At 32.8% G+C, this 16,521-nt stretch overlaps 2 protein-coding genes across 4 annotated transcripts; one reads left to right on the top strand and one right to left on the bottom strand.

Annotated features, from left to right (window-relative positions):
• Positions 1–125: 125 nt before the first annotated feature.
• On the top strand, positions 126–5,133 carry LOC101254294 (uncharacterized). Of its 2 annotated transcripts, none has more exons than XM_004237014.5 (5): positions 126–454; positions 2,637–2,713; positions 3,021–4,030; positions 4,157–4,674; positions 4,778–5,133. In XM_004237014.5, the coding sequence occupies exons 3-5, from the start codon at positions 3,050–3,052 to the stop codon at positions 4,875–4,877; spliced, it is 1,599 nt and encodes a 532-aa protein (XP_004237062.1). In that variant the 5' UTR covers positions 126–454; positions 2,637–2,713; positions 3,021–3,049; the 3' UTR covers positions 4,878–5,133. The 2 variants fall into 2 exon arrangements, with proteins under 2 accessions (XP_004237062.1, XP_010319479.1); XM_010321177.4 differs by having other exon boundaries at positions 245–1,914.
• A 792-nt stretch (positions 5,134–5,925) lies between these two features.
• Positions 5,926–13,216, bottom strand: LOC101254588 (transcription factor BIM2-like). Of its 2 annotated transcripts, XM_069296886.1 has the most exons (9): positions 13,030–13,176; positions 12,689–12,796; positions 12,447–12,531; positions 10,325–10,394; positions 10,130–10,225; positions 8,062–8,150; positions 7,747–7,983; positions 6,480–6,609; positions 5,926–6,305 (listed from the first exon to the last, which is right to left on the bottom strand). In XM_069296886.1, exons 2-9 carry the CDS (start codon positions 12,786–12,788, stop codon positions 6,201–6,203), a joined length of 912 nt encoding a protein of 303 aa, XP_069152987.1. In that variant the 5' UTR covers positions 12,789–12,796; positions 13,030–13,176; the 3' UTR covers positions 5,926–6,200. The 2 variants fall into 2 exon arrangements, with proteins under 2 accessions (XP_069152987.1, XP_010319480.1); XM_010321178.4 differs by having other exon boundaries at positions 7,747–8,150; positions 13,030–13,216.
• Positions 13,217–16,521: the final 3,305 nt, after the last annotated feature.

The raw sequence follows: 16,521 nt of genomic DNA, 5'->3' as shown, positions 1-16,521 counted from the left end.
AAATATGTTATACGAAGAATTCATCGATAATTTTTTAAATTTATTAAAAATTTTATTTAAATATATAAAATATAATAATAAATATAAAAAAAATATTTATTATATGGATGAGTTACATTTCTCATACAATTATACATATTCATTTGAACTAAAATTAATTCGAAAAATTTAATAGTAGCTTGACTTGTAGCACCCAAAAAGTGTACACTTTAATAAGGGAGTCCCTATTTCAGCTTTTTTGACTCTCTCTTCTCCCCTCCATACAAAAATTAAAGTCAGCTCTTCCAAAAATTAAAAAAAAAAATTCTAATATTTTCTAAAGCTCACTCAAATTTTATTTATACTATATATAAATATATAGGAAATACTATTTTTTCCAGATCTAAGTCAGAATTTGATTTAAGCTTACGACACGCCGGAACAGGGCGGAGGACGGCGGTGATCTGTTTTTCCGGTAAACCGACTCTTTTTTTTGTTTGTTTTAATTTATATCTTATAGTTAATATTGCTGTCCTCTTTCTGTAAAAAAACATTAATGAGTGTCCAATTTTCATCTCTCTGTGTGAAATTGCGAAAAAAATAATTTTTAGCGATAATTAATGATAATCGTTTAATGTTGAATAAATATATTCATTCTTTGTAAGTATGTTAAAGCATATTTGATTACAATTAACTAATATATTAGTAGATATGTTATTATTATTTGTTAATATACATGCTTTTTTTTATTTTGTTTTAAAATAAATGATGTTTTACGCTATTAAACATTAACTTTTTCGAGAGTTAATAAGTGAGTATTAATTGCATTTAGAGAGAGAGTAAGTAACATATTGATTTGTTTGAAGTTTAAATCGTAGCTTAGATTAAATTTAGATGGTAAAATATAACTTATTTGAAAAAGATAGTTTGAATGTGAGAAATTTGATCAAGAGTAAAACGGTTGTTTTAATTAAAAATTATATTTCTTTCACATTCAATTCATATTATTTCTTATTTCCTATATTTTAAAAATCAAAACGGCTGACTTTTTCTTGCCATTTCTCCCCTATATTTTTGTGTTGATTTTACATTTTAGGATTTTATATATCTTCATTTACCTTTTTCTTCTCCACTTATCTTTTTGTAAAATCTCGTGTGTCAGATCATCTAAAAATAGTGCATTTTTTAAGGTACCATAATATTTTTGAAAAGTATTATCGTTGGTTTTGTCTCTTTATTTTTTATATTTTGATATAGTGAACATGGTAAATCATATGATTAAAGAAAATTTTAAAATACTAACTAGATTATTTATTGATAATGAGATTGTGAATTTTCTTGGGATCTGATAAGAACCTACCAGAATGTAAGGCCTTTTTCATTGTTTTCTAGTAATAATTTTTTTGAGGGGTGAAAAATATTATTATAACTACTAATTAGGATTGGATCTAGTAAGAAGTGATTAATACTAATTTATTTAATAGAGCTAAAGGACAAAACATAAATGGTGGGGAATTGTCATTTGACTTAGGAGATGGGATTTGTATAAAAAAAAGCTTTGTACAAAAATTTCAAAGTGAAATGTGTCTTTTTCATTATCGATTGACAAAGTTAGGATCTAACGTAGTTTAGGTCTATGTTGCTCGGATTCTTAGAAAGAGTTGATAAAATAGTGTATTTTTGAAGGATTTGATAGGAGAGCGACAACTGATTTGAAAAGTACAAGCGAACATGATTTAGGCTATTAAGCATTAAAAAGTGGTTTGTTGTATAGGAAGTGAGGCCTCTTGCTTTTACTTTTTTTTTTTTTTTGGTTATTTTCTGGCATATTTGGTTGAGATTATTTATCTGGCGTATATCAAAAACAATCTCTGTCTAAGGTAGGCGGTATGCGCACAACACCCTCTCTTGACATCAGTTATGAGATTACGTTAGGTATGTTGTTATATTTGATTGAGATTATTATGCAATTTTGTTTTTTTGTTTTTTTCTGAAAAAAGTTATTGTTAGTTTGTGTGAATCCTTTGTAACTGAGAATCAGCTGATTTGTTCTTGAACTGATCATAGATGATCTGAACTATTTTCAATAGTTACTCATGTTTATAGCGCAAAATGCATTAGATCTACCCGTTGATATGGATAGTCTGTCGTATTTGAGACTGGTTCACTGCCATTCTAGTTTCTTTTTTGGGCTTCCTATTGTATTTGGTCAGAGACTTGTAATAGGGTAGCTGTATGTTGGTGGTGGACTCAGAGGCGAAGCGAGGTGGGGGTTTATCGGTTTGGACGAACTCACTAGCTTTTTCGTAGACTCTATAGTTGTATTAGAAAATCAAATAAATATATGTATATTAACATGTGAACCCGCAAACAGAATTGATTTTGAACCCCAAACTCTTAACCTTTGGCTCCGCCTGCTATAGAGTGGTATGGTTGGTTATAGAGGATTCATATATTCGTCATTAGCATGGGATTGAGGGAGGTGTTAGATTGATTTATAGTGCATTTTTGGCTGCCGACCTCTCATTATAATGATAGAAGGCTCCCTGTTACGAATGTTGTTTTCTGCTGCTTCATTAGCTCGAAGATGTTGCTAAAGTTACAATTATTTAAGGGTCAATTCCTCCTAAATATATTTGTAAATTCTGTTGTCGCAGGTTTCTGAGCTGTATCTACCTCACTTCGTCTGTGTGTTTCTCAAGATTTGATCCACTGATGTACTACTTGAAAGCTTGTGAGTACTAATATCTTACTTTTGCCATTTGCCGCTGCTTCTAAGATACAACTTTCATATGTTTCAACCTCGTAAGTGGATTAATCTTATGCATGTTTCATCCATTGACTTTGTTCAAATCCTTTGTCTAGTTATGGAAATGCTTTACATCTTAAATTTTATATATTGTCAAATTGCATCTAAACACGACTCCATACACATGTCTCAACTTGGTTCTTGCATTGAGAAGCTAAACTCGTCTGTAACAATCGATCATCTGTTTGTATCCGTTATGCATGATTTCTGAAACATTTGAATGCAATGACAGTGACTTAACACGCTAAAAAGAAGGCTACAATGACAGAAAATCCGGATGAAATGTTAACTCACTCAAATGGTTGCAAGGACTCCAAGTCTTTAGTCTTGCCAACGAAAGATCTGCTTGATTCAAACGGTCGTGACAGCACTAAAGACTCTTTGGCGTGTGAAAAAGAGAAGAACGAATTCTGGAATGTCCAGGAACTTGATGACTCTGTATTTATCGAAGATATTTCAAGAAGTAACAAACTTGAAAATAGAGCTTCACCTCTGAAAGATGATCCGGACGAAGCCCCGTCTCATTTAACTTCTTGCAAGAGAAATGGAAATCCTTTTGCATGTGATACAGCAGATAGAGATCACCCCTGGAGTATTCCCAAATTTGAGGACCCTATCATTGTGAATTTCTTCGACGATAAAGAAAAGGAAACCGTAGTCTCTAGTACACAATTTACCTCTCTTTCGGAGTTGTTTGGTGCAGACACTCATTTATACACCGATAAGGGTGTCCTGGAATTCGAATTGCCTGAATCGACAATTTGCTACAAAGAGAATGACTATAACATTATGAAAGACATATGCATGGATGAGGGTGTACCTCTCATGGATAAAATTGTGACTGAAAGCAGGAAATATGATCAGCCTGACTCGTCTATTTCTCTAGCTGCTGACGAACATCAGCCTAGAATCACAAGGGAAGGTGTCGACAGTGAATTGGTCTCATCTGGTGAGTCCAAAGCTTCATCAGTTGAAAGTGCCGTCAAAATTTCTGTTGATCATCATACAACTAAAGAAGATGAGGGTAATAAATCACTTGTTCCAAATGGTATAAACCCCTTCTTGGAAGATAATATGAGCAAAGATGCTGAAAAGGACCCTTATCTGGATGTGATGAAGATTTTTGGATCAAAAGATACTACAATGGCAAAACCTACGAACATATCAGAAAAAGAATCCGACAGTCAGAATTTTAAAGAATCGAACTCTGATGCTGATCAGTCAGCACAGCAGGCTAATCAGGTTTTATTTTGTTATATTTATGAATTCACCTAAGATACCATATGGTTTATAACTCTATGTGCATGTTTTTTAGATACATTCCCGTGGTAAAACTTGATTGCGAATGCAATTTCTCTTGAATTGCAGATGCCTACTTCGGTAGAAGCTTTCAACAGCCAATATACAGTCTCGCCAGCTGATGGAACAAACAACTATGGACCAGGTAGCAACTTCTCTAACAATAGCAAGTCGAAATCTGGAGCTATTACTTGCGACTTCAACTTGACTGAGCTGGCTTTAAGTAGCAGCGTAACGAAAAGTGACAAACACTTGCCAGAACAATCCCATAAATTAGAGGCCGTCTCCGGTCAAAAGGATGGGAGTTCTGACAGCTTTTCAGCTGCTACTCAAGTTCATTTTGCCAATAGTGTAGACTCCAGCAATAGCAGTACTATTCACGCCGACCCCCCAAATGTGGCTAATCTCGAGGAAAAGAACTCTAGTAGTATCCCCCTCGGTGTGCATGGTCATTTTGCAAATGGAGAGGCAAGTTTTGGACCTGCATCTGGTTTGATTTCTTACTCAGGTCACATAGCACATTCGGGTAACATCTCTCTTCGTTCAGATAGCAGCACAACCAGTGCCAGATCCTTCGCCTTCCCAGTGTAATTGTTTGTGAAATCTTATACTACACTCCTTTTTCCCATCATCTTCCAGTAGCTATCGGTTTTTACTAACATTTTCCTTGTGTTTATCATGTCTTTACAGATTACAATCTGAATGGAACAGTAGTCCAGTAAGAATGGCGAAGGCAGAACGGAGACATTATAAGGGTTGGAGGCAAAGCCTTCTCTGTTGTAAATTCTAAGTCCTTTTTGTTTCTTTTTGTAGAGTTTTCAGTTCAAAAATATACATCATTTCATCATCCTTTGTTAGTTACAAGTTGATATTCTTAGGAATGAATCACATGTCATTGGTAATAGGTTCAAAGGGCTCTTTGAGTGTGTTATTATCTTAAAAAGTGAAGGCACTGAAATGTAGACTCAACCAACCCTTTGTTTTCCTTATATTGTGTGTTATCCTTCAATATAATCATTCATCAATAAAACGGCCTTTTATCATTATTTCGAGACTCTCCTTTTAATACTAATGAAATAATATGAACTTTCTTGAGACATCCGAGTAATATGTTACAAATTCATACGAAGAAACCGTAAGACTTTCACCTAACACATCTCTTAAGTATATCGATTTTTCAATATGTCTATCTATTTTTGATTTAATATAAAGTTTGAAAAAATAAAGAAAACTTCTGAATCTCATGGCTTTAAAATAAAGATATGTAGAATGTGTCAAAATGTTCGTGTCAAAACATATCATGTGAAATATTTTGACAAAATAGAATGAGATTTTTTTTTTAAAATACAGTTATATACTGTGTCTCTAGTCTATTTCTCCCTCTTTATGTTCCTTTAATTGTAATAAATTTCTGAGGTCTCCTACAAAATGTCACTTTCATCATTCACTCTGTTAGGTAATTCATCATTTTCTCTCTTAATGTGTATTTTTTCCTTTTTGACTTTTTTCTCCATCATCATCATCATATTTCATATGGAACTTTATTACTTGCAATTTAACAGATGATTTACAAGATTGTCCTTGGAGGTGAGTAGCCTGCTTGCCACATAGGCAACACTACAGGAAATTACGAGTTTTGACTTTTAACCTTGAAAATTAGCTCATGAGACGCGTAGGATCAAAATCTAGGCGTAACTTCCTGCAAATTAACAGATAATGTGCCAAATGACTCTTCCTGCAAGTACTCTAATACAACAATGTCCCTTATGAAGGACATTGTGTCTAATTTGCATATAGCTTTTACCCTATAAAATAATGGTGAAGTCGAAAAAGGGAGATTAACAGCATACTGTACTAGATATCAATTATAAACCTCCTGATAAATCTGAATATTGCGAGATTAAACCAAACACAAGGAAGATGAAACCACACCTGAGAAGAAAAAGAAAACATCAAAATGAAAAGGGAAGAGAAGTAAAAAGGATGTATTTCTATGAACATATGATTTGGGGACGAAAAAACAAATGGGATATACATATAAACTTCTATTGAAGCATATGGTAAACACAAAACTAAGTTGATTTAGCTGGGAATGACCATGCTACTGTAATATCTATATCTTCAGCCTCTTTTGAGCTTGGTTCATATCTTCGTCATTGCTTGCCTCTCTGAAATGATCCGTATGTTGATGACCAGAGAGAGTAGGATTCTCGTCATCCTAGAGTTGAATGCAAATGAACAGGTAAGTGTAAAGTGGAGAGTAGGTGAAGCGCTAAAGAATTAATCTAGGATGCTCATGTGCCACAAGGAAGACGGTAGGCGAGTGGATGCAGTGCTCTGTCTCGAATATATTTGCTTCTCGAATTTGAAACAAGTTGGAAAAGATTCATACCTTCGCAATAGATGGCCCTGAGGTCATTGCTTGGTTTGCGCGCTTCCCAAAATCAATCTGCACTGAGATAGTAGCCTTTGAAAGATCTAGACCAGTACTCTGCAGCGCTTGCGACAACGAAGTTAGAAACCTGATTAGACCAAAGCAATGATCAGTAGAAATATAATGTTGACATCAAGGCAAGCCAATCCAGAGATATCACAAGTCCTGTAAACCCTGGATGAAACATTGATAATAGATAACTGACTACATCTGTTCTACATGCATATGAAGGTAGAAATGCAAAAAGAAGGAAGGGTGGGAGGTAGCCGGTATTCTACTCGAGATGCGCACAAGCTAGTCCGAAAGCCACCTTTATATAAAATAGATATGTACACATAAATTCAAACACACTTGGTACTTAAGATTCTCCACTACAGCTTTACTGGGTTCATTTCTCAATTACAAAGATGAGAATGAACCGTACTTTTGGCAATATGCTGAACTCACTATGCCATAATTTGGAATGCGATTGAACATATGAAACACCAGAAGTTGAACTGGTTCAAGTAAACATGCAGCATGAAATGCATCTTCTCAAAACTAAAGAGGAACATTATGATGTACCGGTAAGGTCCCTGACACTCAAGTATTTGCCTCCCAGGCCAGGACAGGTTAACATGCTTATGTTAAGTCTAGATTTTGATAATGACAAAGTAATCAACTACTGACTATATTATTTATGTGACAAGAACTCACGAGACGGAAGGGATGAACAAATACTCCATTAAAGACAAACAACCCAAAAGGAACCAAGCATACAAGCAAGGTGTATCACCATAAGGCCTAGATATCAGGAAGATTTGATGAGCTATAAAAAAGGGAGAACCTCCAGAGTACTGATGGAGATGTCCATCAAAGGAAAGCCTCAATTACACAAGACTTGTCAAAGTCTGAAGATTCTTCTGATAGGAAAAGAAAGAACCAATCACACAAGATCAGTCAAGACCAAACAACGTAGAATTTACAAGTTCGTAAAAGTTGCAGCTGAGTGATGACAGTTAGACAAACTTAATATAATGAAAAGACATCCACAAGAAACTGAAGATATTGCAGAGGATGCTACACTGAATATCTAGATTAACAGCAATGTCCCACATAAAAGAAACAAGAAACAGAGATTACTAACCAATAGAAGAGAATCAAAAAGTGAGCAAATAAGATATGGAGAGACCAAATTTGATTAACTTTATACATTCCCAACAGTAAAAGTTAGATAATCACTCACCCCTGCGAGTATGAACTTGAAAGGCTGATTCTGCCTCCATCTATTACGTCATCCTCGTCATGATTCAGAGCATCAATTGTGTTAGGACATTGATCAGACACTGGTCTGGGTTGAGGCTCTGAGAAAGCACTATTGTTTGGCACTGACATCTTCATACCGGCCTGAAGAGGAATGGGTGTTGTGATTGACTTGTTAGCTAGTTCATTTTGTTGATCAAGTGCTTTAAATGATACATCCCTGCTAGTATGAGATTCAATTGGATTCTGCTGATTTGGTTGCATCGTAGAAGTAACAGTAGCGAGATTTTCATCAAACCTTCCCAGGTATGTTGATTCTGGGCCACTACCATTCTTCAAGGCATGTGGCTGTGCAGGTAAACTTTGCATGCGCCAATGACTGTTTCTCTGGACCATATAAAAATAACTTTTAACTTACAAACAAAAACAGCTTCCTCATGAACATATTCAGTCATAGAACTGTTACTGGTTGGAACAAGATGAGACACAAGTTAGGAGTTAATACCATAGCCTAAGTTGCACCTATGGACTTTTCATTGCCCAAATCACATTTATCAGAAAAATCATTGCCAAAATGTACCTGTGGACTTGAACTCTTCAGAGAAGGGAAGAAAATGGAACCAGAGGGGACCTATTATAATCTTACAGGAGTAAAGACACAATAACAATAAATAATGAAGCTAAAACTAATCTTATTGAAGGCGCAGTAAGCAATAAGAATGAGAAGTGACAGAAACTAAATTATGGAAAGAGATATGGCTGGGAAGGAACACAATTCACGGAGTTAATCCCTTGATTTGTACTGCATTGCTGTAAATACTGAAGAACAGCTGGCAGAAGCAGGACTGGCAATAGATGGAATATACGGTTTAGAAGATATTCTCAGGACTAAAAGATGCTGGGAAGGAACACAATTCATGGAGTTAAATCCCTTGATTTGTATTGCACTGCTGTAATACTGAAGTACAGCTGCCAGAAGCAGGACTGGCAGATGGAATATATGGTTTAGAAGATATTCTCAAGACTAAAAAACAAAGGGTCGCCCAAATTTTTGGAGACACAAAAAGCATCAGGAGTTAACCCAAAAACCAGACAAACTATGGTGGAAAGCAAGGAAGATGGCAGGTTCACAGTGAGATGTTGTTATAAATTTACTGACGACGACAGATGGCCATGGAAGATGAAGTACTACAAAAGTTGTCTGAACCACTAAAAGTTGCATGTTTCAGATTGATTGCTACAAAAGAAGCCTTTTGGACTCTAGATGATAAGCAGAGGGGCTTCCACTTGTGCAACAGATGCTACATTTTTGTGCCAAGAAACATGAAGGAAACCGCACAACTTTGGGGAGGAAAGATTACGGAGAAACAGAGAAGACACTATGAAAGAGAGTCCCGGTATGCATATTATGGACATTATAGTTAAAAGGAACTACAGGTGCTTTGAAGGAAAGAAACCTGCAGATTTGTTTTTTGAAATATAGGTATATTTTTATTGTAGAATGAATGGTGTATATGATTTTGATTGCATTGGAAATGCTAGACTTAATACACATGTAACTGCAGCACCAAAGCGTTGGTATAGCTTTTAAGTATCCACTTGGAGCTTATTAGAAAGAAAAAAAAAACAATAATCAAGTTCATATGAACAAAAAAGTCAAAATTGATCTTACTTGGGTGTAAATCCAGAAAATCAGGAGCAAGCACAGCCATGCATACATTCAAAGTAGCAGTGTACAGATACACAACAAAATGAATGGGTCACAAAATGAAAGCACAGGCATAGCCTAATCATGGATCTATCTGTATACAAGTATAATGTGAAATATGTCCACATCAATGTTCATCTGAGGGTGGTGTTTTTGTTTTTGTTCATCACGCATGAGTGTGTGCGTGTGTAAGAGAGAGAGATGGACAGAGAATATTAGGAAGAAATGTTAATCGATATGGACATTGGAGACAAGAGGTCACAGCTTTCTGTGTTTCTTCCCATCTGCTTTTCTCTCCCCATTCTGGCCACACTCAAGAATGATTTGCAGTGTCGGTGCAAAAAATGCAGCACTCCAATGAAAAAGAGTAAGGTAAGATGCATCTTTTATTTGTGCAGCAATATCAGTAGCTTATGCACTATTCAGTAAGTTTATGATGTTCAGTATATTGGATTAGCTAGCAATATAAGCAAGACTTTCCACAGTAATCTCCACTGTGTAAGTTGATTATCTTATAATAACCTGAAGCACGAGTGTTCTATGTAAGAAGAATAAGTTTTTCTTACAGCTGAGAGCTAGAAAATGCAACCCAAAGTTCACAACCAAAAACCTTTGTTAAGAAAATTGATACGTCACGAAACTAGCTACAGGAATTTACCCATGGCATAAGCTTTGTAGGCTCTGAGCTCCAAGGCTGATATGGTCCTTCATACTTCTGTACCTTCTCCTGTAAATACTGTACGTACTGAATTACCTGCATACAAATATCAACTATCACCAAGAGATCAAAACTTACAAAAAAAATGAACAAATAAAGCAAAAGGTAAACTGGTTTTCAACTAATAGAATGTACCTCCAACAAGAATGATGCAGTGTCTCGCTTTTGATCAGTATGGGGTATCAGATCTCTCAATATCTGAAATCTAGATTACCCAAATAAGCTTTAGAACAACATTGAATTTCTCAAGCATTTTAGATAGATTTGAGCAAATAATCTTCAAATACCCCATATTCCAAGTAACCCCCCCCCCAAAACCCCCCGCAAAGAAAAAGTAGGAAACAAGTGTTCAAGACTTCTACGGAAACTAGTCCATTTTTATGAGTAGCTTGACCGGTTATTTAAAAGATTTACTTTTCCAGGAATAGAGTTAGTAACTTGACATCAACAACTAACTTAGTGGCACTGTTAGCGATTCCTGGAGGAATAGGAAAATTAGTATCCTGTAAGTATTTTCTATGTAATAATGGAGCTCATCAGTTATCAGAATTTTCTGTGACATCTTTTTTTGAATTTTTGAATTAGAATTTTCTGTAACTTCTTTAGATACTTTTTGTAGATATTAGTTTTGATTTTTACAGAATTTTAAGTTCTAAGAGGACTTCCTAGGTTTCCTCCTCTGCAAATATGAGTATCACTATGAGGCTCGAAAACCATCTCATTTCATTGCTTAAACCTTAGAACCTTCCCACAAATACCATAAATATGACTGGACTCTAAAGAACCAATTCTCTTCTTTGATCTCTTTCTTTATTTTATTTATTTCTATTTTCTTCTTTGATAGTTTGATCTGTGCTCAGAATCCTAAAGCTTTTCTCAGCTCCATTCAGCCCTTGTACACAACTTATTTAAGACCCAATATACTATTTCAGCTGGAAACTTGTAGGATAGGGTGATGAGGTGACCAAGAGATTTTTTGGTATCCTCCTACTTTGCAAAAATCGAACCTAGGTAAGTGCTTTCTACACACTTGTTTCAAAAAATAAATTTCACTTAAATTAGTCTTTTCATGTTATAACTAGTTATCTCAGTTTTCTACTAGCGGTTTTGATTTTTACTTCAGCTCAATTTATTGACCTGAGGAAAATATGACTGATCTTCTCTTTCTCTCTTTCACACACACTAAAATCACGCAATAGCTAGAAGCTTCACTCAGAGTTCATGTCATTTCTGTAGATGGACTTTAACATCTTATCTGATGCACCCTATACAATTTGAAGTCACACCCAAAAACTCAAAGATCTCGTCAAAATTCCATCCAGATGCTTCCCCAATTCCCAGTTCCACTATACTTAGGTTAACATATCGATTAAACCTAAAATGTATTGTTATAACCTACTTTTATATGCTAAGTTGCTCAGACTCTCCGAAAATGATGTCTCACCCATGTCTGTACTACTTTTGGAGGATCCAACATGCACACAGCGGCATTTTTGAAGAGTTCGAACAACACAGATTATATGTCATGACTTTTGTTCTAAACAACTCTAGTTCAATAGATTATTTGACACTCTTAAGATCTCAACATGTTTATCCTTTACGGAATTAAAAATACAAGTAAACCAATAAGAAGTCGATAATTACAAAAGACTACAAATGTACTTGGTATGATGGAAGTCATTCTCATGGAAAAATATTCTTATAGAAAATATTATGTTTTCTGTTGGGTGGTTGTGTGGTCGGTGAGCGAAAAATATTCTCTGAAAAGTATATACTAAACACCAATAATAACTTCAGCAAATTAGTAATTGTTCTTATGAAATTTTTTAACAGAAAAGATCACGAATAATGTTATAGTGTTAGTTGAAGCAAGTAACATTAAGTTGAAGAAACATTTTCCCCTTCCTATGGTAAATGGAAAATATTTCTGGTAATTAAACACCACAAAATGACTTCCTAATGGAAAACTTTTTTCTGCAAAACTGACTTCAGTCATACCAAGCACACTCATAAGTAAGATACTTGCAAATTATTTACACTCAAAGCTGAAATTGGTTTCTGCTTATCTCTTTAGACAGTCAATGTCAAGCTAGTCGCAAGTTCTGTTAAATAATCACTCCACATTTACAGTCTTTGTCCATGTATCACACCACTCAATCGACGTCTAAATGAAGACCTAAAGTCCTCACAAACTCATAGGAAAAGCTAAAACTTCAATTAACCGATAAGTTCAAACAGAATTTACGGATTAACCAACCTCTCATTGATCTTGCTCCTTCGACGCTGCTCAGTCACTGAATGTTTAGACCTTAGGGCACTAGCCTTCTCATTACTCTTCCCATCTGTTCCTTCCACAATAATACATCCACAAAACAAAATTCAGTATTTTTCATTTTACACCTCAAAATCCAGCTCAACTTATATCCTCAACAATAAAAATCCAATCTTTCAACTACAAAAATCAGGAAAAATAAAAAACAGGAGTAAAATTTAACAGACCTTTGGTATTACTGCTAGAAGGTGTGGCATCCTTCTTAACAATACCAGTCTCATCTTCCTCCTCTTCTTCCTCTTCTTGATGACCCTTCACAGCTTTCATTGTGTTTTCTGCAAAAAAAAAATACTGAAACTCAGAAATCTTTGCAAATACAACACAGCTATAACAAGAAACATAGATTTATTACAGTAAAAAAAATCACCCCTTAATCCTAAACTAGTTAAAATCAACTATATCATTCATTTTTGCATCCATTAGACTCAAAATAGACCAATTTCATATCATTACAGAGATCTAAACAAAAAATATTAAAACCCCATATGAAGAAGAGAAGAAAGATTACATCTTTTTTCTGGGATTTTGAGTTCTTTGGAGAAATTGGGATTTGGATTACTGCTGCAAGTTCTTGAATGTGGTGGTGAAAGTCGAAAATTGGCTTTTTGGGAATTTGAGTGTTTTTTTCTTTTAAAGAAAAAATATAAATAAATTTATTTAATTGTTGTGATTTGGATTTATTAAATTGTTTTCATGACTCATGTGGTTTATTTTTAATTTATATATATATTAATTACTCTCTCAATTTTATTTTTAGTGTAATATCATATGAACATATATGATTGTTTTAAGATGTATTTTTTATTATATTGATATAAAAATTGTATTTTTTATGACATTTTTTTATTGTTTTAAATATCAAAAATTTTATTATATTAATGTTATACAATTTTGCTTTAAAATTAATTAAATTGATGCTAAAAAAAAAGTATAATGTTGACAGCTTAAAAAAAGTTACTAGGAACATGGAGTAATTCATATGCATTTGATGATTCTCAACCAAAAAAGGATAGGCAATTAAGTGTGAAGAGGCACTTTTTGTTCTTTTTTGCTTTTTTTTTTTTGGGCTAATTTATCATTTCTACTAATTAATAAAATAATGATAACAATTCCAAAAGAAAAAATATATTAGAAGCAACATTAATTATTCACAAATTCTTCAATTATAATTTGTGCATTTAAAATCATTTGAAAAGTCTAGTGGCATAGAGGACGATTTCACCACCTTCTTTTTTAATGTGCAACACATTATAGCCAAAAGATAGAAATCATGTGTCTTGTTTCTTTAATTTTTTACTTTGGATCACTATAATAAAGATATGTAATCGATAATTGATGGAAATTTTAGTGAATTATGTTTATCTTAATGCATTGTGATCAAATTATAAAATAAGTTGAATTTTTTTTACAAAGTTTATCAGATTGGAGATGATAGAGGATTAATTATTGTTGTTTTTCACAAGACAGTACTTTGGGAGTGAATAGTAATGGAGTCAATAAGTATATCTTCTTTGGATTAGCTAGGTGATATGCCTCCGAATCATCCACCAAAGATATCACTAAATTGAATATCAGTTGAATCCCAACTCTTTTTTTTCTTCTTGATTTAGCCTCCTTTTGTAAAGCTCAAAATGATAGAAACTTCCATAATTTTTTTTAAAAAAATCGTAACATAAGCAAATTTTAAAAACTTCCATTCAAACCTATCTGAAAGGAAGCAATAAAATATTTAGTTAGAGGTGGTAAAAATAGTATTAGTTGAGGTCTGAGAATGTCATTTTTGACCATTTTTAAAATGTATTTAAATAGTTAACAATGGACATGTAGCTATTAATGTTCAGCTATAGTTTCTTGTCATTTGATGTATTTATATATAAACTATATATAAAGCGTATACATTATTGATGCATCGAGTAGTTGAATGGTTTTTTCTTGGTAAAAAATTTGCATTATATATATATAAGGGATTTTAAAGAAATTTTATGTTATCTATATTGATTTTTGTATCTCCTAAATGCAATATTAGAGGTTGACTCAGTGACAGACCTGAGATTAAAGAAAATTTTCACTAAAAGAGTTCAAAAAATACATTAAAAAAAAACATGTTGAGAGTGGAATTCAAACTTAGACTTTAGCAGCACTAAAACAACCTTTAGGCACCCACCATAAGCCAGTTAATGGGTGCTCGGCGAACTCTATGTGGGTCCACCTTTAAATTGATTTAATGGTTAAGAAGTTCAAAACTCACAACGAAATTTCAAAATCAAACCTCAGACAACTTTTTTTTCTCAAATTTCCTTAATTGAAATCCTGGATCCGCCATTAAATATATATATGGCTTCAATTTTTTTGAATCATACAGTTCTGTACACATATTTGTCACGTATTTTAAGTACTTTATTTTGTTTTTCACACGCACTATCAAACATCTCGTATACAATATTATACGTATATACAAACTAATGCCTACTGCTTACTGCCTATTTATGAATTATCACGTAACATATATTTATCTATTTATTCAATATTATACAAATTTATATATATTTATCTATTTATATACATTTAAAATTATTAAGTATAAATATTAACAAAAAATAAATTAAATAACACAATTATATATTATACTATACGAGTCATATATAGTGTCTAGATACATGGGTCTGATTTGAAGAGGATAATCCAAAAATTGATGAATGGCAGACAGGCACACAGATATAACTTGTATTTAATCCAACGAGCAGCTAGGTTATATATATATATATATATTTATACGTATAAATAGATAAAATCCAATCACTATCGTACATACTACATAAGACAGAATAACTTAAAAGGGCCCAAAAGCACAAAGTAAGAAGAATCGCCCACAGAAATACGAGCGGAGTCAGAATATTTATTTTATAAATTTAGATATTTATTGAGTTATGATATATCATTAAAATTGTTTAGTTTCATCGGATTTATCAGATAAAGTGATGTTATTATTAATCTTTATAATTTATGTAATTACAATGATATATTCTCTTATTCATATTGTATTCTACTAATTATCTTATTATACATCAAATAAAATTAACTTGTGGAAAAAATGGATGAGAAGTATTATATTTGTCTGTATGTATATTGTTTGAGTTTTACTATTATTAGATTATTATATTTTAAAGAAGATAAAGTAAAAAAAATAAAGTATACTATTCAATCAATATATTATATGGTATAAATAAAATAAAATAAAATTTGAGGGAGAATCAATTATTGATGTATTTTAATTATAATATCCTCATTATATTGTTCCTCAAAATCAGCTACTTTCCTATTTGCTGATCTAGCCTCTATATAATGCATACAACTTCTCTTCACTCACCTTTTTTTATTTTTTATTTTTAAATTTTTGTGCATGCACATTGAAATGAAAATAATACTTACTATTATCGCTAAAAAAAATAATGTGATACGGTGAATGAAATTATTTATTATGAAGTTTTGAATATAATTGAAATTCTTTTATGGAATGATAACAAGAGGAAAAATATATTAACTCACTAGTATTTTTTAATTCGTGGTAGGGTGAATATTCTTAAAATAAGTTTAATTAAAGCATATTAATTTGAGTCCTAATTATATATGAAAAAGATTATGTTGGAATACATTTTTCTCTTGGATAAACTTTACATAAGTTAAAATCGAATAAAATTTCTATCAAAAAATACTAATTATCGAACAAGAGAGAAAAATCTATATATAGCAAAAAAAAAAAAAGACGTTTGGAATAATGTAATTTCAATTTTTTTTTTAATTTTCCTAAAAAAAGGTATCCACTATTCCTCAAAACTAGGGGCAAATGTGGGGTACAAAAATAAAAATAAAAAATACACCAAAGAGATGGCCCTACACAAATTGTGAAGCTACGAATTACGATAATACTGTATCTGACCATATTATAAATTAATAATACGTAAATTTCAAATAATATTTTTAATTGTCATAATTTATTTTT

This window comes from Solanum lycopersicum, chromosome 4 (genome assembly GCF_036512215.1).
Source record: "Solanum lycopersicum chromosome 4, SLM_r2.1".
Lineage (NCBI taxonomy): Eukaryota > Viridiplantae > Streptophyta > Magnoliopsida > Solanales > Solanaceae > Solanum > Solanum lycopersicum.
The sequence above is the reverse complement of the archived record's forward strand: the minus strand, read 5'-3'. Positions and strand labels throughout refer to the sequence as shown.

What these genes read in the sequence shown, in the direction of transcription:
- LOC101254294 (XM_004237014.5), top strand. Translation starts at nt 3,050, where the DNA reads ATGACAGAAAATCCGGATGAAATGTTAACTCACTCAAATGGTTGCAAG. An exon ending in CAGCACAGCAGGCTAATCAG is followed by an intron (nt 4,031 to 4,156) that starts GTTTTATTTTGT and finishes CTTGAATTGCAG; the next exon opens with ATGCCTACTTCGGTAGAAGC. An exon ending in AGATCCTTCGCCTTCCCAGT is followed by an intron (nt 4,675 to 4,777) that starts GTAATTGTTTGT and finishes ATGTCTTTACAG; the next exon opens with ATTACAATCTGAATGGAACA.
- LOC101254588 (XM_010321178.4), bottom strand. Translation starts at nt 12,788, where the DNA reads ATGAAAGCTGTGAAGGGTCATCAAGAAGAGGAAGAAGAGGAGGAAGAT. An exon ending in CTACAAAGCTTATGCCATGG is followed by an intron (nt 8,151 to 10,129) that starts GTAAATTCCTGT and finishes TATATGGTCCAG; the next exon opens with AGAAACAGTCATTGGCGCAT. An exon ending in CAGGGCCATCTATTGCGAAG is followed by an intron (nt 6,306 to 6,479) that starts GTATGAATCTTT and finishes ATTCAACTCTAG; the next exon opens with GATGACGAGAATCCTACTCT.